Source organism: Pseudochaenichthys georgianus, chromosome 14 (genome assembly GCF_902827115.2).
Source record: "Pseudochaenichthys georgianus chromosome 14, fPseGeo1.2, whole genome shotgun sequence".
Lineage (NCBI taxonomy): Eukaryota > Metazoa > Chordata > Actinopteri > Perciformes > Channichthyidae > Pseudochaenichthys > Pseudochaenichthys georgianus.
Window position 1 is genome coordinate 3,130,463 of NC_047516.1, and position 24,652 is coordinate 3,155,114.

At 42.2% G+C, this 24,652-nt stretch overlaps 1 protein-coding gene across 1 annotated transcript in view; it reads left to right on the forward strand.

Moving 5' to 3' along the window:
• LOC117458569 (unconventional myosin-VIIa-like) overlaps positions 1-24,652 on the forward strand; it is a 72,956-nt gene that overhangs the window by 17,244 nt on the left and 31,060 nt on the right. Inside the window, exons 12-23 of the mRNA XM_034099145.2 lie at positions 1,578-1,720; positions 2,822-3,032; positions 3,911-4,046; positions 6,222-6,328; positions 9,103-9,240; positions 11,632-11,790; positions 11,902-11,994; positions 12,787-12,881; positions 12,975-13,059; positions 17,436-17,654; positions 19,387-19,704; positions 20,838-21,047. Of these exons, the coding sequence (XP_033955036.1) occupies positions 1,578-1,720; positions 2,822-3,032; positions 3,911-4,046; positions 6,222-6,328; positions 9,103-9,240; positions 11,632-11,790; positions 11,902-11,994; positions 12,787-12,881; positions 12,975-13,059; positions 17,436-17,654; positions 19,387-19,704; positions 20,838-21,047 (1,914 nt within the window). The remainder of the gene's footprint in view (positions 1-1,577; positions 1,721-2,821; positions 3,033-3,910; positions 4,047-6,221; positions 6,329-9,102; positions 9,241-11,631; positions 11,791-11,901; positions 11,995-12,786; positions 12,882-12,974; positions 13,060-17,435; positions 17,655-19,386; positions 19,705-20,837; positions 21,048-24,652) is intronic.

Consider the following 24,652-nt stretch of genomic DNA (forward strand, 5'->3'; position numbering starts at 1 on the left):
GTTCATGGTATGCACAACTTAATGTATAACAACTATTTACAAAACATGTCTCTGTAAACACACCATTGTTCTAAAAGGAGCAGGGAGAAGAACATAATCTGATGTGACCTGCGCCTTTAAAAAACAAATAGAAATAGATGGTCTGTCCTTCATGTTTCTTTTTCACAGCCAGTATCGTAGGAAAATAAGAGAAACACAAAAACGTACAAAAAAATGTGTGGTCTGGTATCTTCGTTAAATCAGCAAACGCATGTTCAATCATATATAATAGCTTGGATTTATATAGCGCCTTTCAAGGGACCCAAGGTAATAGGGCAAAAACAAACATAACAAAACAAAAGTCAGACAGACAGAACAACAGATCGATTAGGGGCCGAACGCCTTGGCAGACAGATGGGACTTGAGGGCCCTTTGAAGGCGTCCAGTGTGGGGATGTTGCGAATCTCCGCAGGGAGAGCGTTCCAGAGGGTGGGGGCTGCCACGCTGAAGGCTCTGTCCCCGAAGGTTCTCAGTTTGGTGCGGGGGGTGGTGAGCAGGCCAGAGTCTGAGGACCGCAGGTTCCGGGGTGGGGCATGTGGGCGAAGGATGTCCGATAGGTACTGGGGGGCATGGAGGGACTTGTAGGTGAGGAGGAGGACTTTGTAGGTGAGGAGGAGGACTTTGTAGGATATGCGGGACTTGACCGGCAGCCAGTGGAGGTGGATGAGGGTGGGAGTGATGTGCTGCCACGGCTTTGTGTGCGTGAGGACCCTAGCAGCACAGTGTTGGACATACTGGAGCCTGTGCAGGGTTTTGTTGGGAACCCCGAACAGAATATAATTATTGAATTGCAGTGCATAGTAATGTCTTGTCTGCAGGCCAGCTGTGCACCTGAGTCAGGACTGGATTTATTTATATGCAAACAGGTGCATTAAAGCTTCCTGCCTTGATGAATTTGCCTTTTGTTGGCCGGTGCTCTGACTGATATGCATACTCTCTTTGAACAGTCTGCAGCTCAGAGACAGAAACAACAACAACAACAACAACAACAACAACAACAACACATCACACAGAGAGGAGTGATCACATTAGGATAAGCTTTACATATATATACACAATCAACAGATACATTTATAATGTGTGCAATTGTTGATTGTGTATATTCAGATTCCTTTTATTGTCACCACACAGAGGACAGCGAAATTACAGGCATTCCCGATGGTGCAATCACACATAGCAGACAGCATGAGTATAGTTCTGACAATACAAGCTAAAACTTTTAATATATAAAGTGACTAAATTGGAGCTATGATACATTGAACAGTACGCTTACAAAACAATACGCCATTACCATTCAAAAACAAGAACAATACGGTCAAGGCAGTAAACAATGTAAGTAATTAGAAAACGAATGTGTTCTATAAAAACGGTATATATATTTGTGTTGTATTCCTCGGGATTGTGGGCAACGGTATTTCGATCTCCCTGTCTGACACACAAACTTAAAGATGGACAATAAAGTTGACTTTCCCCATAGCTGGTCCACTATCGTGGCTCATACTTAAAGACGTGTTTTCTCACTGGTCACTATTTCCCAGGGGATCTACGGGCGGCTGTTTGTCTGGATCGTGGATAAGATCAACGCCGCCATCTTCAGACCTCCGTCCTGCGAGAGCAACATCGTGCAGCGCTCCATCGGACTGCTGGACATCTTCGGGTTCGAGAACTTCATCGTCAACAGGTGATTTAATAATAATACGTGTTATTTATAAAGACGCCTTTCAAGGCTCTCAAGGTCGCCGTACAAGGTAAGGTACGTTTATTTAGACGTAGATTTTCAGACACAGAGGCCATTCAAAGTGCTTTACTTCCTCATTAACACTTAATAAGAAGACAACAGAAAGGAACACAATAAATAAACATAATGGAATAACAGATTCATAAAAACCATGCATAAAAGAGATACAGAATAGTTTAAACATTGTAATTACAGTAGGTGCTAAAACAAGTTAAAAGGCTTCTGGGTAAGCAGCTGAAAAAAGTCGTGTTTTTAGCCTCGACTTAAAGGGGACCTATCATGCAAAATGCACTTTTTGATGTCTTCTCTACATAAACATGTCCCCCCCCCCGGTGTGTCAGGGAACTCACGCAGCGCCAGAAAATAAAACCCTCTCTCTTTTCCTCCGTACCCAAATCTCTAAAAACGGGGAACAACGGAGCTGATCCAGATTTGCTTCCGATATGACGTAATATCTGAAATGTGGACCCACGGCCCAATCAGAAACGTTGCTATCAGAAACAATGCCCGACTGTTTTGGACGTAATATGGTCTGTGTTTACATTAGCATCGCTAACACTCAGAGCTAACCTGTACTGGAGAGCATGTGTGTGAAGAAGCAGCTCGTGAACGCATCAGCAATATGACAGCAGCATAGCGAGGCAGGAAGACCTGGCAGCTTAGAGCGGCATGATGAGGAGAATGTGTTTGGTTGGTTGTAAGAGGGACGAGGCGCATCACGTGGTATCATTGGTGCTCGAGTTGACTGCCTGAACTAGCTCGCAGGCTTCGCCCCATATGTGTGATGTGATCAGGGATTTATACTGAAACCATCAATAATCCAACATGGAAAACTAATCTTTCGACCCTGATTGATATCATCAAACACTACTTACTCACTTAAACTTGTTTTAACTTGGATTCATTCAGACATGTCTTTTATGAATCTTATTTTTGAACTTTTCATTTCAACACATCGCATTAGTTGGCTTTATCACCTTTGGGCTATTAAAAGCAGGTATTTTCACACTTCCTCCTCCTCCCTCTGATTTCTCTCGACTTTAGTTTCGAGCAGCTCTGCATCAACTTCGCCAACGAGAACCTGCAGCAGTTCTTCGTGCGGCACGTCTTCAAGCTGGAGCAGGAGGAGTACAACCTGGAGGACATCAGCTGGCAGCACATCGAGTTCACCGACAACCAGGACGCTCTGGACATGATCGCCAACAAACCCATGAACATCATCTCGCTGATCGACGAGGAGAGCAAGTTCCCCAAGGTGGGAGATCTATAAAAGTGATTCTGTTAGAAAAATATCCCTGGTCACCGGCTTGAGCTTCAAGCTCAGGATCCATGTATCTGGGATCCTCTCTGGATGGAAGTAGTCATCACATACAGAGACTAGTTCCTGCGCAGTGTCCTTCACACGCTGATATCCAAGAGAGGGAGTTACACAGTCACAAGATGGAGGAATAGAAAGCAGTACATCCTGTCATTCCTCAAAATCCAGACTTTTTCCTCAAAATCCCCCAAAATCTGACTTTTTCTGAAAAAATCTAACTTTTTCTCAAAATTCTGACTTTTTCTCAAAAATCAAAAAAAAAATGGCTTTTTCTAAAAAATACGTACTTTTTTCTCAAAATCTCAAAATTCTGACTTTTTCTGAATACTTCAAAATGTTAATAATCACTCGTCTCCGGCTTGAGCTTCAACCTCAGGATCCATGTATCTGTGATCCTCTCCAGAATGGAAGCAGTCATCACATACAGAGCATCAAGTAGTTCCTGAGCAGTGTCCTTCACATGCTGATATCCAAGAGAGAGAGTCACACAGTCACAAGATGGAGGAGTAGAAAGCAGTATTCAATGTTTACTTCAGATTAGCTCCACGTCAGAAATGAGCATGCTTGATGTCTCTCTCCATTGAGGCTGAGTCATCATGTTAATCACATAGCTATCATCTGCCTCAAACAGTCCTGATGCTCTTCCAGGTCATCACACATCCTGTCGTGTTCACAGCTGGAGTTGGATATCTTTGTTATCATGTTGCTCTCATGTTGGAAGAGGACCTTCAGTGTTTTCCCGATATGTTGAGTAGGGATGCTCATTCAATCAACAATGACAGCATTGATTTTAAATCCATTTGTCTTGTTTTCAGGGTACTGATGCCACGATGCTGTACAAACTGAACTCGCAGCACAAGCTGAACTATAACTACATCCCTCCCAAAAACAGCTACGCCACTCAGTTTGGAATCCAACACTTCGCTGGGGTCGTGAACTACGAGACCAGAGGTTCGTTCTGTTTCTGAGTCACTTTCTTATTCTTTATTGTTTTGTTGCATTCTTTATTTGGGGACACATTTATATTAAAAGTACATTTTTGCAAATCACATTTCTTTAGTGACCCGAAAATGGCAAATTAAATACAGAACAACATTTGTAAAATAAAATCAGGGGGTCCGCGGGGTCTTAAAAAGTATTAAAAGTTGATAAATCAATTTAGCGAATATGAAGGCTATTAAAAAGTATTAAAGGGCATTTTCCAAGGTATTACATTTTGTAGCTTGTTTTCAATAAGTATATGAATGGTCCAGAGAGGTTGTGTCTACAGTCTGCCTGAATGTAATCATGGCGTAGGTGTGTAGTGTGATTCTGTGTAGTTTATTTATGGCATCCCGTTGGGTGTGACGTCATCTGAACAGGACATCGCACGCTCACTGCTTGATAGCGCACAAAGGTCCGTTTACGCCGGTTGCTAAGCAACATCGTTACGGGGAAATGCAAGTCTGCGTCCAAATGGTTGGAAGATAAGGAGGAAGGACAATCAATACTGTATATAGTCAATGTGAGGTAAAGTGTGTCGCCAAGGTAACCGGTTAAAACTCAAAGTGGCGATGAGGTCTTAAAATGTATGGAAAGGGTCCAAAGATCCAAAAATACTTAAAGATCCAAAAATACTTAAAAGTTCCAAAAATACTGTAAATTCCAAAAATACTTAAAGTTCCACAAATATTTAAAGTTCCAAAAATACCGTAAATTCCAAAAATACTTAAAGTTCCAAAAATACTTAAAGTTCCAAAAATACTTAAAGTTCCAAAAATACCATAAATTCCAAAAATACTTAAAGTTTCAAAAATACTTAAAGTTCCAAATATACTTAAAGATCCAAAAATACTTATAGTTCCGAAAATACCGTTAAATTCCAAATATATTCAAAGTTCTAAAAATACCGTAAATTCCAAAAATACTTAAAGTTCCAAAAATACCGCAAATGGTTGGAAGATAAGGAGGAAGGACAATCAATACTGTATATAGTCAATGTGAGGTAAAGTGTGTCGCCAAGGTAACCGGTTAGAACTCCAAGTGGCGATGAGGTCTTAAAATGTATGGAAAGGGTCTTAAAAAAGGTCTTAAAAGGAATTACATCTGACTTCAGGATTCCTGCGTATACCCTGTAAATAAAAACGAAAAAGTACATAGGGGTTGTTTGAAATGACAAATAGCACATAGCATTTCAGTCAGACACGTGTTTCTTGAGACAGAGGCAGCAGATCTGGAAGTTGAAATAGAGCGTCAGGTTTAGGAGAATGTAAAAGGGACGAGACGTGTAAGGGAGATAAGATAAGATAGGACTTTATTTATCCTGAAGGAAATTGTTGTGCCAGAGTTACAAAGAAACAATAAACACAGCAAATTAATAATACAACTGTACACTAACAGTGCAGTAAAAAGAGCAATTAAATATCTACGGGACACATAGACGGTCAAAAACGTGGTGCCAGATACGTAATTGCACGTCATCAATGTATCGTTGGTGCTCGAGTTGACTGCCTGATCTAGCTTCTTCCCATTTGTTACTATTTTTGAATATTTCTACAAACCTAATAATGATTTGGTTGAGTCAGGAGATTAATCATGAACGTAAATGATATTGTTATTTATTGTTCAAACGATGAATAAAAAACATTAAACAATATAATTTAAACAGTATATATATTTGGTTTTGTATAACAGTCACATGGGACATTCTTCTTGATTAAATACTTTGATTAAACTTAATTTGTTTTGTATTTTTGGTTTAATCCTTTATTCAAACAGGTATTCTTGTCCAGATCAGGATCTCTTTTTCAAAAGAAACCCGTGCACAAGATACAGAAATAAATAAACACAAATAAAATCCAAACACGAAAATACTGACATGACTTTTCCCAATCATTTGTGTCCACTTTAATTGTCTTCTCCATGGTGGTATGTTTGTGTTTTTATCTTGTTCTGTTGCTTTTACCTCAAATGTACGGTGTCCATGAAAGGCGCCTTAAATTAAATATTACTTTACGAGATAAAAAGATGATATTTCCTCTGATCTATCTCGCCCTAGGGATGCAGACAGATGTTTTAGAAGTTTGAACAAAAACTGGACTATAAATAAAAAGGAAACCATTAATTATTTTGTCATGAATGATCCAGGTTTTCTGGAGAAAAACCGAGACAGCCTCCACACGGACATCATCCAGCTGGTCCACTCGTCCAAGAACAAGTTCATCAAACAGATCTTCCAGGCGGACGTGGCCATGGTGAGACCAAAAACACTCGCAAAACAAACATGACACCCTGCCTACATGAATATCTGTAGTGGTGGCAGGGCTGGGCAATATGGAGAAAAATCAATTATCAGCATTGAGACGATATCGTAGTGTTGACTAACGAGTGGTGCAGGAATGAGTCAACACTTCAGGATCCCATCATCTTGTAGTCAACAGTTTTGTGTGATTTGTGATAAATACTCATCAGTAATGTGACTTTAATGGCTAAGCAAGTAAAGGCATTTAATATAAGAGCTAGAAACTTCAGGCTTTAAAACCAGGAAAAGACAAATATACGATATGTAAGACGATATGCAGTCCCTTATCGCCCAGCTCTATGTGTTGGACTGATACATTTCACCTCCTTTTGGACTTCTGTTAAGACTTTTAAGGTGTTTCTATATCCAAATGATAATTTCACCGGTGACTTCCACCTCTCTTTATCATTTCTTTCTTTAACTAACGTCTCCAATCTTCCTCTCCTCTCTGATTCCGTTCTTCTTCTCTTACTTCAGTTTCTGTGCGGCTATCAGCAGCCCAGCACTTCCATTCCTAAGGTAATCAACAGCCTTTACTCACTAAATAAAACCCTTTGTGTGTTCACTTAATCTAAATAAAAATCCACCCCCCCCCCCCCCCTCTTTTCTGCTTTCCACAAGCTATTCTTCTTATTCTACCGGCTGTTGTAGCAGAAGTCAGAGGAGCACCGTCTTATTTAATGAGATTTACCATTTTAAGATGGGGTAGGTCATTTTGGAGAAACCAGCTCGAGTGCGCTAGAATTTGAAAATACACAGCCGGAAGAAATCTGCCACTTCCTTACAGAGCCCCTCCTCCAACACACACAAACGCGGGGGAGCATGCCCCCGGACCCCCCTAGAGGAGGTGAGGTCCACCACCTGCCCACACCCCCTGTTAAATTGTCTCAGCCACAATGAGGATGCTTCCTACGCCCATGTTTTATTCCATGTGTCAAGTCAGGCAAATTGGGTCAAAATGTTATTGCATCAATGATCTGTTAACATTAAAATCACTAAATATATGCCGTAACTATTTTGCTCTAGGCAACTCAAGGGCTGCTCAGGTAATGTGATTACTATATGAATAATTGTCCAAAATAACATAAAATGCATAGGTTTTTTTGTTAAGTAACATACTTTCGTCGCCGGCCGGCCGATACATGCCGCGCATTAAGTGGGCCGGTCTGTCAATTAATCCCCGGGCCACATTTTTCCCCCAGTCCGCCCCTGCAGACAACTCACGTGTTCCTTAATATGTTTATTAGAAGCAGCATATATAGTTTGAGTTTCTATCTCGGGCCTCATCACTCCACAGATTTACAAAGAACATTGAGTGATGATTAGACAACTAACCCCCGAGCCTACAGGTGGAAGCTGGGGTGGAAGCTGGGGTGGAAGCTGGGGTGGTGGTGGGGCAGGCGAGCAGCAGCAACATGAAACACAGCAGCAGGAACATGAACGTAGCAATAGCAAGTGAACACAGCAGCAGCAGCAGCAGCAGCAGCGAGGCAGAGGCAGGAAGACCTGGCGGCTTAAATAGAGCGGCATGTTTAGGAGAATGTGATTGGTTGGTTGAAAGAGGGACGAGGCGCGTCACGTGGTAATGTATCATTGGTGCTCGAGTTAACTGCCTGAACTAGCTCGCAGCCTTCGCCCCGTTTATTGCTTTTTGACAGGACATTTTTAAGCAGACCGTCCTGTCATGATTTCCATGTTGGCTTCTCTGAAACTTTAAAACAGTGAAGACGGCTGTCTGAGATGTTGTGTTTTAGTAGAAATAATGTGTACCCTGTGTTTCCATGGTGTGCCACTGTGCTTAGTGTGTATCCACATGCTGCAAAGTACTGACCGAATGTCGCTTAAAGATATTCTGAAATCTCTACAAATGCAACTTAAGTAAAGTTAAAGGAACAAAGTAAAAAAACTGATAAATTAAACGGATATTTCAGAACTTTTGACAGGTCTGTGAGTCTGTCTTTCTCATGAAGCATCGACAATGAAAATCTAAATTAATTGTAAAGGTAAACTGAGTATAGACGGAAGTTAAAATAATAACTATACAGTCCAGATTTATGACTTTCCAAGACAATCGTAAGGAATAATTGTATTAATTTATTGTTAAAAATGTTTTCGCTTGACTTTGTTTCTCACGTTTTAAGTATTTAATCTTATTTTTGTCAGGATTTATTTAATTGAAAAATGCTTATACACAGTGACAGTACTGTTACATATACTTGTTATTTATAAACATATTAATGATACATCAACTTAAATATACGTATAATACAATTAAATATTGACTACATATGTACACATACCCTAAGAGGCATTTGTAACTTCACTCAGGGTTAAAACAATTATATATTTAATGGTATGGATATCTTCCAAATACAATTTACAAAACATATCCCCATCTCTTTCAGTTTCAGAGGAGTGAAAACCCCAAAAATTCAGCACCGTATGCTCATGTGAGTTGCAGTACCTCACCATGTGTTCATACACTGAATCTGGTTCTATTGTCATTAACGTGTGTGTGTGTGTGTGTGTGTGTGTGTGTGTGTGTGTGTGTGTGTGTGTGTGTGTGTGTGTGTGTGTGTGTGTGTGTGTGTGTGTGTGTGTGTGTGTGTGTGTGTGTGTGTGTGTGTGTGTGTGTGTGTGTGTGTGTGTGTGTGTGTGTGTGTGTGTGTGTGTGTGTGTGTGTGTGTGTGTGTGTGTGTGTGTGTGTGTGTGTGTGTGTGTGTGCAGGGTGCAGAGACGAGGAAGCGCTCCCCCACTCTGAGTAGTCAGTTCAAGCGCTCTCTGGAGATGTTGATGAGGACGCTCAGCGTGTGTCAGCCGTTCTTCGTGCGCTGCATCAAACCCAACGAGTTCAAAAAACCCATGGTAAATATTCATTTTCACAAAATACTGCACTGTCTATAGCTCGGGTTCAAGCAGAGACGGCACAAGTACACACCTTTACTCAAGTAGAAGTACAGATACTCGTGTTTAAAAATACTCTGGTAAAAGTAGAAGTACTGACTAAACTTCTTTACTCAAGTCAAAGTAAAGAGGCTTTGAAGTGTACTTCAGTAAAAAATACCCATAGCTAGCAGCTGTTTTAAAGAGTACCTGACCTCCCTTTATATTAATAGAACAATAATGTCATTGTTAGCTAATGAATGTTTCCATGCTGAACAACGGCAACATGACAACGTTTCCATTGGTCCCTCTTCTTTAGAGAAGACCAGGAAGTGATGGATACACGGATCGTGTTCAAATCAATAGGCACGCAATGACTCTAACGAATAATGATCACGCACCAAACACACATTCAGACTAAAGGAACCAGCTGTTTGGGAAATGAGAGAAGTAGAAAGTACAGGTATTTGAGTTCAACATGTAAGAAGTAGAAAGTACAGGTATTTGGGTTCAACATGTAAGAAGTAGAAAGTACAGGTATTTGTGTTCAACATGTAAGAAGTCAAAGTAAAAAGTCGGCAGAAAAATAAGTAGTGGAGTAAAGTACTGATACCAGAAAAATGTACTTAAGTACAGTAACGAAGTATTTGTACTTCCCACCTCTGGGTTCAAGTGCGTGTTGTTCGGTCACTAAAGTTTATCAGAAGCAGAAATTCTTCCTCTTTCCGACAGCTCGTACATTTACAGCAAAGAAACAGTGCTGACGAAGAGAAAAAATACACATGGAAGATTACTAAATTCAATAAAGAAGCATCAAGTACACATTCGAGGTGTTGAAATAAGTAGCATCCTTATTAGAGTAAGTGAACAAAACATAGCACCCAGAAATAACATGATTTCATTGTAAAAGTAAGACATATTGCACAGTGTTATTTAAAGAACAGTGTTGTCACAGTATTCAATAGTGTACTAGCAGCCACTAACAACAATATGGAAATGTAGAAAATGTATATATTGCCCAAATGTTGTGTTAGGCAAATAATCATTATCACCTTTACATTTAAATAACTAACACACAGGGTCAAGGCACAAAACATCCCTATTTCTACACTTTAATCAAGATGTAGCTATTAATTAATGAGCTTTATGGTATTAGGGGGTTTCCAGGTATTGTGATAATCTTAATGCCCCGGCCACACGAGGACGAAAACGGCTAAACGCATAGGATTAACGCAAACGCAATCGCAAACAAGCTTCCGTCCACACGCAATAGTTATCCGGATAGTGTCTGTCCACACGAGACCGCTCCGTTTAGCTCCAACCGCTGGAGAAGCTGCAGTACATGCAGGAGCCTGTACGTGGCGCTGTAACTCCCTCCACTAAAGCAGCGAAGAAGCATGGTTGTCATGGTTGCCCTTCTGTTTATTCTCCGCGGTGGGGGCCGAGGGAACCGGGCAGAGTTTTTCGCCAGTCAACGTGTATTAAAGTTTAAATCTTCCGGACAAAATTATAAAAGTGCCGGTCAAAGGTCTTCTTTATTATTTATTGAGCTTTAAAACAAATGAATAACGACTCTATATAATATAATAATAAAATACACGGAGCCTCTCTTTTCCCTCCCTCTCTTCGGACAGCGCCAGTGTCTGTCTCATGCAGCAGCTGATCCAGTAATGAGTGACCCGGCCGACAGTAAAAATAAACATATTTATAACTAGTTTAGATAATTTGAGAGGTGTCTCCGTCCTGTCAGATTAGACTTCACTCGCGTTTAGGTCCATATCGAGAGAAAGATAAATAATCTGAATTCAGGGTGCAGTTTACTTTGACGCGGGGTGAGCAGCAGAGGTGGGGAGAGGCGGGGCTATTGCCTCATCATTATCAGAACATGATCGTATAGGGCGTACACACGGAGCCGTTGGACCCCCCAGAGCGTTGCGTACGCCGTTCTATCCACCTTGGGACCCGTTATCGTTTCCGCAGTCGTTTAGTGCCGTATTCGGTCGTCCTCGTGTGGCCGAACGGTCTATATGACACTAAACAGTAACGCAAACGACCGTTTTCGTCCTCGTGTGGCCGGGGCATAAATCAGCCGGATGCTGCTGGGTAGAAAAGTTCCCAAAATATCAAACGAAAGACTGCATTTTCTAGGTCCTTAAATATCTCTCTTTTTTAACATCAATCTTTCAAATCAAATAGTAGTATACATGCATACTTGTTCTAAGAGCCGAGATCAAAGAAATACAAATACAAACTAATAAAACGGCACAGAAATCTAAATAACCAACAAAGCTCAAAGTCAGCAGCCATGGTTATACTGTCAATAAGTGTTGATGCTTATAAAACTCTGCTATAAATGTTGTTTGTTTCTTCCAGTTGTTCGACAGAGAGCTGTGTATCCGTCAGCTGAGATACTCCGGCATGATGGAGACGATCCGGATCCGACGGGCCGGATATCCCATCAGATACACATTCGTGGAGTTTGTGGATCGATACCGAGTCCTGATGCCCGGAGTCAAACCGGCCAACATACAGGTCAATAACACTGCCAGCTGTTCAATTCTGCTCTTCTTACAAATAGCAGTATCTGAAGTGCCACCTATAGAAGTCTTTACATCACATGTCCGTGGTTCTCTCTCCCTCCAGGAGGATCTTCGAGGAACGTGTCAGCAGATCGTTCTGGCCCGGCTCGGGAAAGATGGAGACTGGCAGATCGGGAAGACCAAGATCTTCCTAAAGGTTCGTATATATTTATTTTTAAGTAAGTAAATATTTGTGTTTCTGGAGTGTCTGGAATCTGAATCCTCAACAGTGCTTTTTGTTTTGATCAAAAAAGGCAAATCTGAAAAATAACAGACCGCGTGTATACCAGATAACTTGACTTAGGTTTGCTTCACATTTGTTCTGTGGTGATAACACCGTAGGGCAACTCATTTACATAAAACATGAAGGCGATAGTTAATTTGTATGGCTCATGAACAGTGGCGGTTCTAGACCAATTTGACTGGGGGGGCCACTGGGGGGCCAGTTATTTTCTGAGGGGGGCACAATGAATGCAGGACGAAAAAGAGAACTAGACAGTATGAAGTAATTGCGCCTAAGAAAACAATGCAATACAGTTATTGGTATTTGTTTCAGTACCCTTATTTATTTCAGATAGATCTTATAGTTATTACTGTTAGCTTCAGCTTAAGTTATAGTACAATGTTTGCACTCAGACCATATTTATATAAAAATAAAGGCAATAAACAGTTACATCTCTACTTTACATAAGGGTGTCTGCACAATCTCACATTACAGCAACACAATCCTGAGTACCAGAAAGTATACATTTAAAAAAAAAAAAAACTTTTCATTGTTAGGGGGGCCACAGGGGGGTCAGAGGTCAGTGTTAGGGGGGCACTGGCCCCCTTGCCCCCCCTAGAACCGCCCCTGCTCATGAAATACAATGAAAACACACAAAAAAAATCGGTTTTGGGCTCTCAGACTGTGGTCCCTCCTCTTTATTTGTCTCTGCTTGTTTCCCATCAGGATCACCACGACATGCAGCTGGAGATCGAGAGAGACAAAGGCATCACTGACAAAGTCATCCTGATCCAGAAGGCTGTGAGAGGACTCAAAGAGAGGTGTGGGAATTAGTGGATCTAGTGTCCTGAAAAACATTCCTTGAGTAAACGTTCTCTGTTTTAAAATCTCCTCTCTCTCCGCTTCTCTCGCAGGACTCACTATCTCCGTCTGAGGAGTGCTGTGACTTTGATCCAGAGGCTTTGGAGGGGCTATCAGTGCAGGAAGAACTTCCAAAAAGTGAGTCCTTCAGACGTAACATGCGTAGTTTTTCAGAATCAGAATACCTTTATTAGTCCCACAGAGGGGAAATGTACATTTTTTACAGCAGAAAAGAGCCAAAGACAGCTTAATGTTAACCAAGAAGCAAGCATAAAAAATATATATAAATATTAAAGATTACAAAAATTACACAATTTACAAAAAACACATACTGTAACAGTTCTGAAGATAAAGCATATATCTAGCATATATATACAAACTACATATTCACACTTTAGGGCCCCTACATTTTTTATGTTTTTTTATTGAAGACACATAGACAAAGGTGCACATAAGTGATTTGTGTCACAAAGCGCATTTGCGTACCGACGTACTTGTGAAGCTTTTCCAGAAGGCGGTTAGATCACCGGACGAGAGTCGGTCTCCGTGTGCACAGACAGGGCTGCTGTTAACGTCGGTCTGTACTCCACTACCACCACCCCCCCCGTTGACATTCGAGTGACAGCGGGCTTCATGGGAACTTTGAGGGGAGCCAGAAGTTGGAGTACCAAACATTGACTCCAGGTATCTGAAGTCAGGTATATCTCACTGAGAAAGTTGTGTGCACCCCTGCACATAGAAAATACATTTGGTACATTGATAGGAACCAGTTACAAATGTTCAACAGTTCAAAGCTACTAGAATCCACTTCAAGACACTGGTACTTGCGTGCCATGCTGCGAATGGATCTGGCCCTTCCTACATCCAGGACATGGTTAAACCGTACACCCCAGCACGTGCTCTACGTTCTGCATCAGCCAAATGGCTCGCTGCACCCTCGCTGCGAGGGGGACCCAAGTTCCCATCAGCAAAAACACGTGGGTTTGCTATCCTGGCTCCAAAATGGTGGAATGAGCTCCCCATTGAAATCAGGACCGCAGAAAGCTTACACACCTTCCGGCGCAGACTGAAAACTCATCTCTTTCGACTCCACTTCGAGCGATAGAATGACTAACAAAGAACTGCTAACAGAGCACTTATATACTAATAAAGGACTGGCTTAGCCAGTTGAGCAGCACTTGAAACGATTGGCTCTTTGAAACCTGATGTTCTTATATGATTCTGTTTTCCTCAAGGTTGTGTCTTCCTGGTCGAATGTACTTATTGTAAGTCGCTTTGGATAAAAGCGTCAGCTAAATGCAATGTAATGTAATGTAATGTAACTAGTGTTCAACTTAGTCTGGGATGTAACGATATATAGAATATCCCGATATCGCGGTAAATAAATGTCTCAATACCGTCGTGAGACTGACAAAATCTACCGCAATTTTAAATTATTATTATTTTATTTTTAAAACTTTTTTTAAACCTTTATTTAACCAGATGGTCCCATTGAGATCATCGGTCTCAATGGGACACAACATGTAGGTTACAACATGAACATAACATAAAACAACAGATAACACAAAAGGACATGGTATCTACAGGGCTACATGTACACACCTAGAGACACTGACAAGTACCAACAGTATATTTATATCCCTGTCGATAAGCCTCACCTTCTTGGCAACAACTGTATTGTTTTTGAAGTCGTGGAGAGACACAGTTTGACCCACTGCTGTACCCATGGCCAAAGCATATCTCTCTGTCCCAGCAACACCAGTACCAAGCGAGAGAGTTGTTTCCACAGCAGGGGATTTTGTAAACGCCCAAACATCCCAGCTTCTACCTGGAAATGTGGACGTGCTCACATTCCTAAAAGATAACCTTGATGATGCTGAGTGAGTGAGTGAGTGAGTGAGTGAGTGAGTGAGTGAGTGAGTGAGCGAGCGAGTGAGTGAGTGAGAGAGTGAGTGAGTTTGAGAGTGAGAGAGTGAGTGAGTGAGTGAGTGAGTGAGTGAGTGAGAGAGTGAGTGAGTTTGAGAGTGAGAGAGTGAGAGAGTGAGTGAGTGAGTGAGTGAGTGAGAGAGTGAGTGAGTGAGTGAGAGAGAGAGTGAGAGAGTGAGAGAGTGAGTGAGTTTGTGAGTGAGTGAGTGAGTGAGTGAGTGAGTGAGAGAGTGAGTGAGTTTGAGAGTGAGAGAGTGAGAGAGTGAGTGAGTGAGTGAGTGAGTGAGTGAGTGAGTGAGAGTGAGTGAGTGAGTGAGTGAGTGAGTGAGTGAGTGAGTGAGTGAGTGAGTGAGTGAGAGAGAGAGTGAGAGAGTGAGTGAGTTTGTGAGTGAGTGAGTGAGTGAGTGAGTGAGAGAGTGAGTGAGTTTGAGAGTGAGAGAGGAGAGAGTGAGTGAGTGAGTGAGTGAGAGTGAGAGAGTGAGTGAGTGAGTGAGTGAGTGAGAGAGAGAGTGAGAGAGTGAGAGAGTGAGTGAGTTTGTGAGTGAGTGAGTGAGAGAGTGAGTGAGTTTCAGAGTGAGAGAGTGAGAGAGTGAGTGAGAGAGTGAGTGAGTGAGTGCGTGAGTGAGTGAGTGAGTGAGAGAGTGAGTGAGTTTGAGAGTGAGAGAGTGAGAGAGTGAGTGAGAGTGAGAGAGTGAGTGAGGAGTGAGTGAGTGAGTGAGTGAGTGAGAGAGAGAGTGAGAGAGTGAGGAGGTGAGTGAGTTAGTGAGTGAGTGAGTGAGTGAGTGAGTGAGAGAGTGAGGTGACGAGCTTTGAGTGAGAGATTTGAGTTTGAGATTTGAGAGACTGAGACGAGTTGAGAGTGAGAGAGTGAGAGAGTGAGTGAGTGAGTGAGTGAGTGAGTGAGTGAGTGAGAGAGTGAGTGAGTGAGTTTGTGAGTGAGTTTGAGAGTGAGAGAGTGAGAGAGTGAGTTAGAGTTGAGTTACTTGAAAAACTAAAGTGAAACTTGTTGTATTCTATTGCAGGGTCTGATTATTATATTGTTGACACTTTAAAATACTACTATCTACTAAAATGCTGTACAAATCAGATTTATTATTTAAAGGTCACATGTCATGGCCATTTCCACTGATCATAATTCCATTGTTGAGGTCTACTAGAATAGATGTATACTGTGCCATGTTCCAAACTCACATTGGTTCCGCATACAGCATCTCTGTAAAGTCTGTGTATTCACTCTCTCCACTAAACGGCTCGCTGCAGCTCTTGCCCCCCCCTCCCTGTGAGCCCAGTGTGCTCCGATTGGTCGGGACCAGTCGGACATTGTGAATCGCGCTGAGCAGCGAAACAGTGTGGCTTGATATTGAGAAAGAAAAAGGTTGATAGACGCTGTGAGAATGGGTCTGCAGAGAGAATTTCGCCGCGATCCCAACTGTCTGTTATCAGCCTGCAGCCATGGAGGAGAGATCAGCAGAGCCGCCTGCACTGAGTGTGTGAGGAAGTCCGTGGATTGGTCAATTTGGACCAATCAGCGGGGGCTTAACGTAACGGCTCCGCGGACGTAACGTAGCGGCTCCATGGATTGGTCCATTTCGTTCCGGGTACGACATGACATCATGATGTCCCCGGAAGAATCAAATGGACAGTGACGTATATCTCCAACGAGGCGTTTTGGGGAGGTATTCTCTGTGTTAGAGTTTTACTCCCTACAGGGTGTACTTTGAGGGTTTTGACTCTGCTCACCATTTACATGCATAAAAACCTTCATAACACAAGGGGACGGGTGATAACCGGAAAAGCATGACATGTCACCTTTAATAAAGAAAATAAAATTGAAGTAAACATTTTTATTTTTAAAAAAACATAAATGTTTCCTTTATTTTTTAATATCGCGATAAATATCGTACCGTGGACTTTTTATCGCGATATTATCGTATCGTGACTTTTTGGTATCGTTACATCCCTAGTCTCTACTATTGTCATGGACGCGGGAAGGGGGGTTCTGAGGGGGCCGCAGCACCCCCATCTGCGAGGCTCCACTAGCATCCGCAACCCCCCCGCACCCCCAAACTCTGCGCACCTACAGTGTCAGCACGCCACAGTTTCGCCGCTCCGAGGCTCCACCACCCCCCCCCCCCCCCCCCGCGCAGCGCACCCTCAACTCTGACTGACTTCCCGCATCCCTGACTATTGTACATCAATTGACAAGCCATACATATTTGATCTTCACTTGAAGGCGTTCAATATTTAAACCACAATTGCAACCAAAACAGACAAGTAACCAACATGTAAGAGAGTGTTGTACAAAGACAAAAACTAAATATATAATGAAGAGGGAAATGGGGGGTGCGGGGGGAGTGTCCATTAATAAGTAGACACAAATGAGAGAGATTTGAAGAAGGTAAAACCTAGAGGTTTCGCCTCTTAAAGAAGATTTAATTTTCTCCAGTTTTAGAAAAGACATGACCTCCCTGAGCCACTCTCTCTTGGAAGGAGCTTTTTGGGATTTCCAGTGAAGAAGAACAAGAAGTCGTCTTGCCCTTTACTCCAGTCTTCACCCTTACATCTTTAAAACCCTCTCCTCTCTCCAGATGCAGTCTGGTTTCCTGCGCCTCCAGGCCGTCTTCAGGTCCAGGAAGTACTTCAGGAGCTACCGGAGGACGCGTCTGCGTGTGATTCTGATCCAGGCTCGGTGTCGAGGGTTTCTGATCCGACAGACGTTCTGGAGGCGTCTCCGTGCCGTTCTGACGCTGCAGGCGTTCACCAGAGGGATGATCGCTCGACGCCTCTGCCAGCGGCTCAGGGCAGAGGTAAACCCCGAACACTATGTTTACTCCTGCTACCTGTACCATGTGGCCGAGGTGCCAAAGAGAGGGGTCTTCTGGTGTTGAGGGGGGAGAAGTTGTGACGTGTGACACATATTTAATTTAGTCAAAATAATCTGTAAAGCATTTTAGGGCTGTAGCGATTGTAATATTTCTATTCTTTTTGATTATTTTTATAACGTCATCACTCAACAAAAAGTCGTAAATAAATGAGATTAAATCCCTTTTTAATGACTTGAATGTATCCTGCATGCCTCCTTTTGTGCGTGGCTAGATGGACGCTGGGAAAATGTTGACTTTTAAAAGACAAAACCCCAACATATATGGATTAAAGATTAAACCCTGATCACTATGTTTACTACTGCTACCTGTAGCATGTGGCCGAGGTGCCAAAGAGAGGGGCCTTCTGGTGTTAAAAGGGGGAGAAGTTGTGACGGGAGACACAAATAGTCCCAAAGATCATCTGTAAAGCGTTATAAGGCTGAACTGAATGTCTTTATTTGTTTCATTCAAAGCTTCTATTGAGGTTTTTTAATCACACGTCAGAAAGTTGACACCATTCTCATGTCTGTATGCAAAAATGGGAAGCTTAGCTTAGCTTAGCATAAAGACTGAAGAGTAAACAGTTAGCCTGGCTCTATCCACATTGTAAACAATACATCTACCTGCACCTCTAGTTGGTAGTGTTCTGCACACATGGCCAATCTCTGCAAAGTGAGCATAATGTTGCATTGCCTGCTGGATGATATTTAACGGTTTTAATCGCTGTCAGACTATTTTAGTTTGCCACGTACTGAGGCCTTAAGTCTAATCACTGCCTCCAGGAAAACCGAGTGATGTTGAGTCATGTGATCCTGGCCTAAAATACGTCACCTTAAAACCTTATTTTCTACTTTGTTTTGTGTGAGGGAATCATTTTGTCTTTACTCCTAGATATTTAACCTTATTGCCTGTTGACGTTAACCAATATTCTGTTATCTCCTTTAAGGAATGTGCTCCAGCACTTAAGTGTCAGTTGTATGGCCTGATGGGGGGGTTTACGACTGTGAGAACGCTGGCTTCTAAACACCACTGCCAAGTGATTGAGTATTTCTAGTTGGGGGATATCTCCTGTCGCTCCACAGATATTTACGCCTCCCCCAATATGCTCATTAACTCTCTGTAAACTAGTTAAAAGGTCTATCGAGATAGGCTGATCAGAATTGACATGACAACCCACCGTGCAGTCAGAACCTTTTGCTGCTGTGACTTGTGATATGAATTCTCCGGCCGATGACTTGTAATAAACTACCAGTGTTAGACATCAAAGCTCCAAGTCCTGACTCTCCATCGCTGCAGAAGTTTCCCTTACATTTTGAAATGAATTTGTTTGAATGTGGCTGCAGGTCTCGTGATATTTGTAAATGTTTGGGAGGCTTTTTTTTTTGTGAAATGCTTTTTTTCTCTTCCTGTCCTGAAAGAAATGTTAAATAAATATTGTGTTTTGTAAATGTTTGTTTAATGTCAGTTTGTTATCAGCTTCATGAGATATTAAATAGCTTTGTGGAGAACTAACAGATAATATTCCTGAGCAAGTCTGCAGCTCCAGTGACTCGACGAGGAAGAAGTTAAGTGGCTGTTTCCACCTGTAATGTCTCCCTTCAGTTCCTCTGCTCTAGTTTTTACAATCTGACAGAATAGATGCTAATCAGTGTAACTTCCTGTTTCCTCTCCGCAGCTGCAGCGCCGCCTGGAGGCCGAGAAGCAGCGTCTTTTGGAGGAGGAGCGTCTGAGGAACCAGATGACGGCGCGCCGGGCGAAGGTGGAGGCGGAGAGGAACCACCAGGAGAGACTGGTGGTGATCGCCCAGCAGCAGGAGGAGAGAGAGAGGGAGGAGAGGGAGGAGACCAGGAGGCAGAAGGAGCGTCTGGAGCAGATGGAGAGGGAGAAGGAGCAGCCGGTGGATCACTCAGACATGGTGGACAGGATGTTCGGGTTCCTGGGAAACTCTGGCCCGCTGCCCAATCAGGAGGGACGAGCACCCGCTGGATTTGAAGTATAACTGTGTTCCAATACTTTTAATAACATCCTATTTAGTGTGCGAGGATAGATGAAGTATGTCCTAATACATAGTATGTTAAATGAAAAAAATACCAAGATGTTATAGCTTTACACGTAAAATACCTGCAACACTTACATGTATATAACACCTGCTGGATTTGAGGTATAACTGCGTTCCAATACTTTTAATAACATCCTATTTAGTGTGCGAGGATAGATGAAGTACGTCGTATGTTAGATGCTTAAAATACCAGGATGTTAAACTGCATCTGGATAACTTTAGACACTCACCAGCTTTCTTGGTATTCCTTTTCCTCATCAAGTCAACACTAATATAACACCTGCTGGATTTGAGGTATAACTGCGTTCCAATACTTTCACTGACGTCATATTTATCATGCAAGGATAAATGAAGTACGTCCTAATGCGTCATATGTTAAACTGCATCTGGATACATTTAGACACTCAAAATCATGTACCTTTTAAAAAAAACAGTTTTACATTAGGACAGATAGGATAAATTAAGTACGTCCTAATGCGTCGTATGTTAAATGCAAAACATACCAGGATGTAAAACTGCATCTGCATAACTTTAGACACTCACCAGCTTTCTTGGTTTTCCTTTCCCTCTTGTTCCAACATCAAGTCAAAATTACAATTTGGTCAGGACAACAAAATACCTGCAACAGTAATATAACACCTGCTGGATTTGAAGTATAACTGCGTCCCAATGCTTTTATTTACATGGTGGCGAAGTCGATAGGGACTTGGCTTGGCAACTGGAAGGTCACCAGTTCAAGTCCCGGCAAGACCAAGGTACCGAGGTGTCCCTGAGCAAGGCACCGTTCCCCACACTGCTCCCCGGGCGCCGTACACACTGCTCGTAACATTAGGATGGGTCAAATGCAGAGGTTTCGTTACATAGCACCTGCTCTACGTAATGACAATACGTTGAATCTTGTGTGCACGACTGTTTCCTATATTGCGTTGTTGCTATGGCTAATTAGCAGATGTTAGCATGCTGCTGAACGTCGTTAGCATTGGACGTGTAGCTTCATCTTTAGTTATGATTCTGTAGAAAACGCGTTGCACATATTAACGTCTTCCTTCTGTTCTCCTCCCGCTCAGGACTTGGAGAACAACCCTCAGGGTGATGAAGCTGAAGAGGAGGTGATGAATGAAGCCCGGCCGCTGCCTGATGAGGAAGATGAAGATCTGTCCGAGTACAAGTTCTCCAAGTTCGCAGCGACGTACTTCCAGGGAGTTTCCACTTACACCTACATCAGGCGAGCTCTGAAACAACCTCTGCTGTTCCACGAGGACGAAGGAGACCAGCTGGTGAGAAACAGAAAACCCTTAACTCTCCACTTAGGTATTTCACTGAGGATGCTCATCTGCTCAGTGGATGACTTTAGTTTATGGAAAAGATGCTAATGCTAATGCTTAAAACACAATGTAGACATGATTAATTCCAATTAAAGCAGATAGCAAACACCTTTAGGTATCCGTGCTAAGAAGAAAACAGGGGTGACATAAGTGCATCGACTCAAGTGCTTTACTTAAGGTCAAATTTGAGGTATTTCCTAATTTATACTTTTACTGCACGTTTTACTCCATTTGTCATTAGTTACTTTACAGTCGGCAGTTATTAATCCACTTCCTGTCCAGTGAGAACCGTTTATCTCCTGCTAATTTTGAATAATTGTATTATACACTGAATGAGGAAGTACTCTTTTATTTCTCCTTCCTCTTAACCTTAAAGGTGGGGTAGGTAAGTTTGAGAAACCGGCTCGAGATACACTTTTTGTTATATTCCATGGAATGCTCTTAACATCCCGATAGCAATGAATATCGTAAGTGCTTTGGCAAAAAAAAGTCATCTGTAGAAGCCGTAATACTGTAAAAAGTACAACCGGGCCGGCTAAACAGATTGGATGGCCTACCTGCCTGTCAGCCTTCCATCGGGGCACAAACTTATCTCGTGCCCTCATTGGTCATGTGCGCGTTCGTGTGTGTTGGAGGAGGGGCTCTGTGAGGAAGTGGCATATTTCCGGTTGTGTATTTTCAAATTCTAGCGATCTCGAGCCGGTTTCTCAAACTTACCTACCCCACCTTTAAGAAATTCTTTAAAAGCCTCTTGGATGCATCGTCACAAAGTTGAAAAGATACGAGGTTCTCCCAGGGACAAAGCTTCAACACGTCAAATAGAATACGATGCAGTGTAAGATATGTTCGCTCAGGTGTGGCAGCAAACACTACCACTTTGTCAGAACCTTCCAATAAATACAGAGGCAGCTTTGTACAAAATATAGGACAATCTTTATTTTAACAACACAGTTAATTGGTAAGAGGAGAGGAGAGAACAAGAGGAAGCGAGTCCACTAGACTGTGGAGTCCACCTTTAAATACACTTCAGCCGTCACGGTTTGAGTGAAGGAAGCAGGACCCACATGCAGATAACTCTGATAAACCTTTATTTCAAGGACAATGAACTTAACTCAGACCAAACAGAACACTCACCGGTGAACTCAGTCACCGACAAAAGACGAACCGACAAAGACAGACAGAAAAAGCAGAACTTAAATACACACAAGACTAATCACACAAACAAGACACAGGTGAGGAGGGAGGAGAAAACACGGGACACCAGGTGAACACAATCGGGTAATCAGACACACCAGGGAAACTAACCACAGGGAACCACAGACAGAGCTAAACCAGACACAACGCAGACAGATCGTGACATTACGTGAGAACCGTGACATCAGCAGGGCTAGTGTAGCGCGGCACACCACACCAAGGACACGGCACTAGTGATGGCAAAATGAAGCTTTGAATGAAGCTTCGAACCACTTGGACAATTGTGTCGGAAATAGGTTCATTTCTCGAAGCTTCAGTTACAGCGACCTCTCCTGGCGAAGTGCAAGGCTGCAGTGAGTTTAACGTATCTTTGCCTTGAAAAAATGAACTGAATATTCGATGCACACACACACTAAGACTGAATGTTCTATTTGCAATTAAAGATTGATAATTGTGTGTATTGGGTTATTGAGAAGAGACTAGAGAGTGCTGGAGAGGGCCTTTTATCAGTCATTAAAGTATTAAAGTTGAAAAGCAATCATCAAAAATGTGACTATTCTGGGCTTTGAACCGGGTACATTGTTCACAACTTCTCCACATTTCGAAGTGTTTCCCGAGCCAGAACCACCTATCTTTCTTCCTGGCTTGCTCGATAATGATCCAATTAAAATGCAATACCAACAACGCAAACTACGACAACAACCCACACATTGCGCATTGTTTAGAGCGGTCATAAAGTGTTGAAGCGCTCAAATTCGAAACGGTTTCAACCTGTCAGAATCGAGGCGAGGCAGTGCATTGAATCGCCTGATTGGACGGAGAACCAGTGAGTTGATTCATTCAGGAAGTGAAGCAGTTGCTGCTTCGGACGCCACAAGTCACGTGATTTGAAGCAAGCTTCGAAGCATGGCGGCACACACACACACACACACACACACACACACACACACACACACACACTGCAATGACCCAACCAACAATTTAGGGCGAGAGCTCCAATTCGTGGTCGCCTCTCCCCTGCTGCTCTCCTTCCATACGCTGTAAAATACTTCTAAAATCAGACATACAGCAATATAAATGGGTGTACGTAACTCGTTCAGGCAAACTACCTAACATCATATATTTAGTAGTTTTAAAAAAACATCTTCAGCTGGAAAATGCAACTTCCACAGGGAACAGTTTTGACTTCATGTCTCTAACTTGTAGAGCTATACCTTCACAGTGTGGTATTAGTATTAAAGGATATATATACTTCCTCACGTCCTCAGGCGGTGTGGATCAGTACTCTTTCATGTCTCCTTCTTCTAAATCTAAAAAAAGCCTCTTGTATCAGCTGGAAAGTGCATCGTCACAAAGCTGAAACTGGGCAGTTACTGTGAGAAACTCTATGTTTTAAAGCACATGTCTAAGAGGTATAAGAGGCACCGCTGCAGACACCCGACGTTAACGTGGTTACAAACATGTGTATAATGCAACATACACAAGGAACAGTTTTGACTACATGACTCGTACTTGTAGAGTGTATTAGTACGTGTACTTCAGTAAATCCTCACAGTGTGTATTAGTACGTGTACTTCAGTAAATCTTCACAGTGTGTGTTAGTACGTGTACTTCAGTATATCTTCACAGTGCGTATTAGTACGTGTACTTCAGTAAATCTTCACAGAGTGTGTTAGTACGTGTACTTCAGTAAATCTTGACAGAGTGTGTATTAGTATGTGTACTTCAGTAAATCTTCACAGTGTGTGTTAGTACGTGTACTTCAGTATATCTTCACAGTGCGTATTAGTACGTGTACTTCAGTAAATCTTCACAGAGTGTGTTAGTACGTGTACTTCAGTAAATCTTCACAGAGTGTGTATTAGTATGTGTACTTCAGTAAATCTTCACAGTGTGTGTTAGTACGTGTACTTCAGTATATCTTCACAGAGTGCGTATTAGTACGTGTACTTCAGTAAATCTTCACATAGTGTGTTAGTACGTGTACTTCAGTAAATCTTCACAGAGTGTGTTAGTACGTGTACTTCAGTAAATCTTCACAGAGTGTGTTAGTACGTGTACTTCAGTATATCTTCACAGTGCGTATTAGTACGTGTACTTCAGTAAAATCTTCACATAGTGTGTTAGTACGTGTACTTCAGTAAATCTTCACATAGTGTGTTTAGTACGTGTACTTCAGTAATATCTTCACAGAGTTGCCGTATTAGTACGTGTACTTCAGTAAATCTTCACAGAGTGTGTTAGTACGTGTACTTCAGTATATCTTCACAGAGTGCGTATTAGTACGTGTACTTCAGTACATCTTCACAGAGTGCGTATTAGTATGTGTACTTCAGTATATCTTCACAGTGTATTAGTACGTT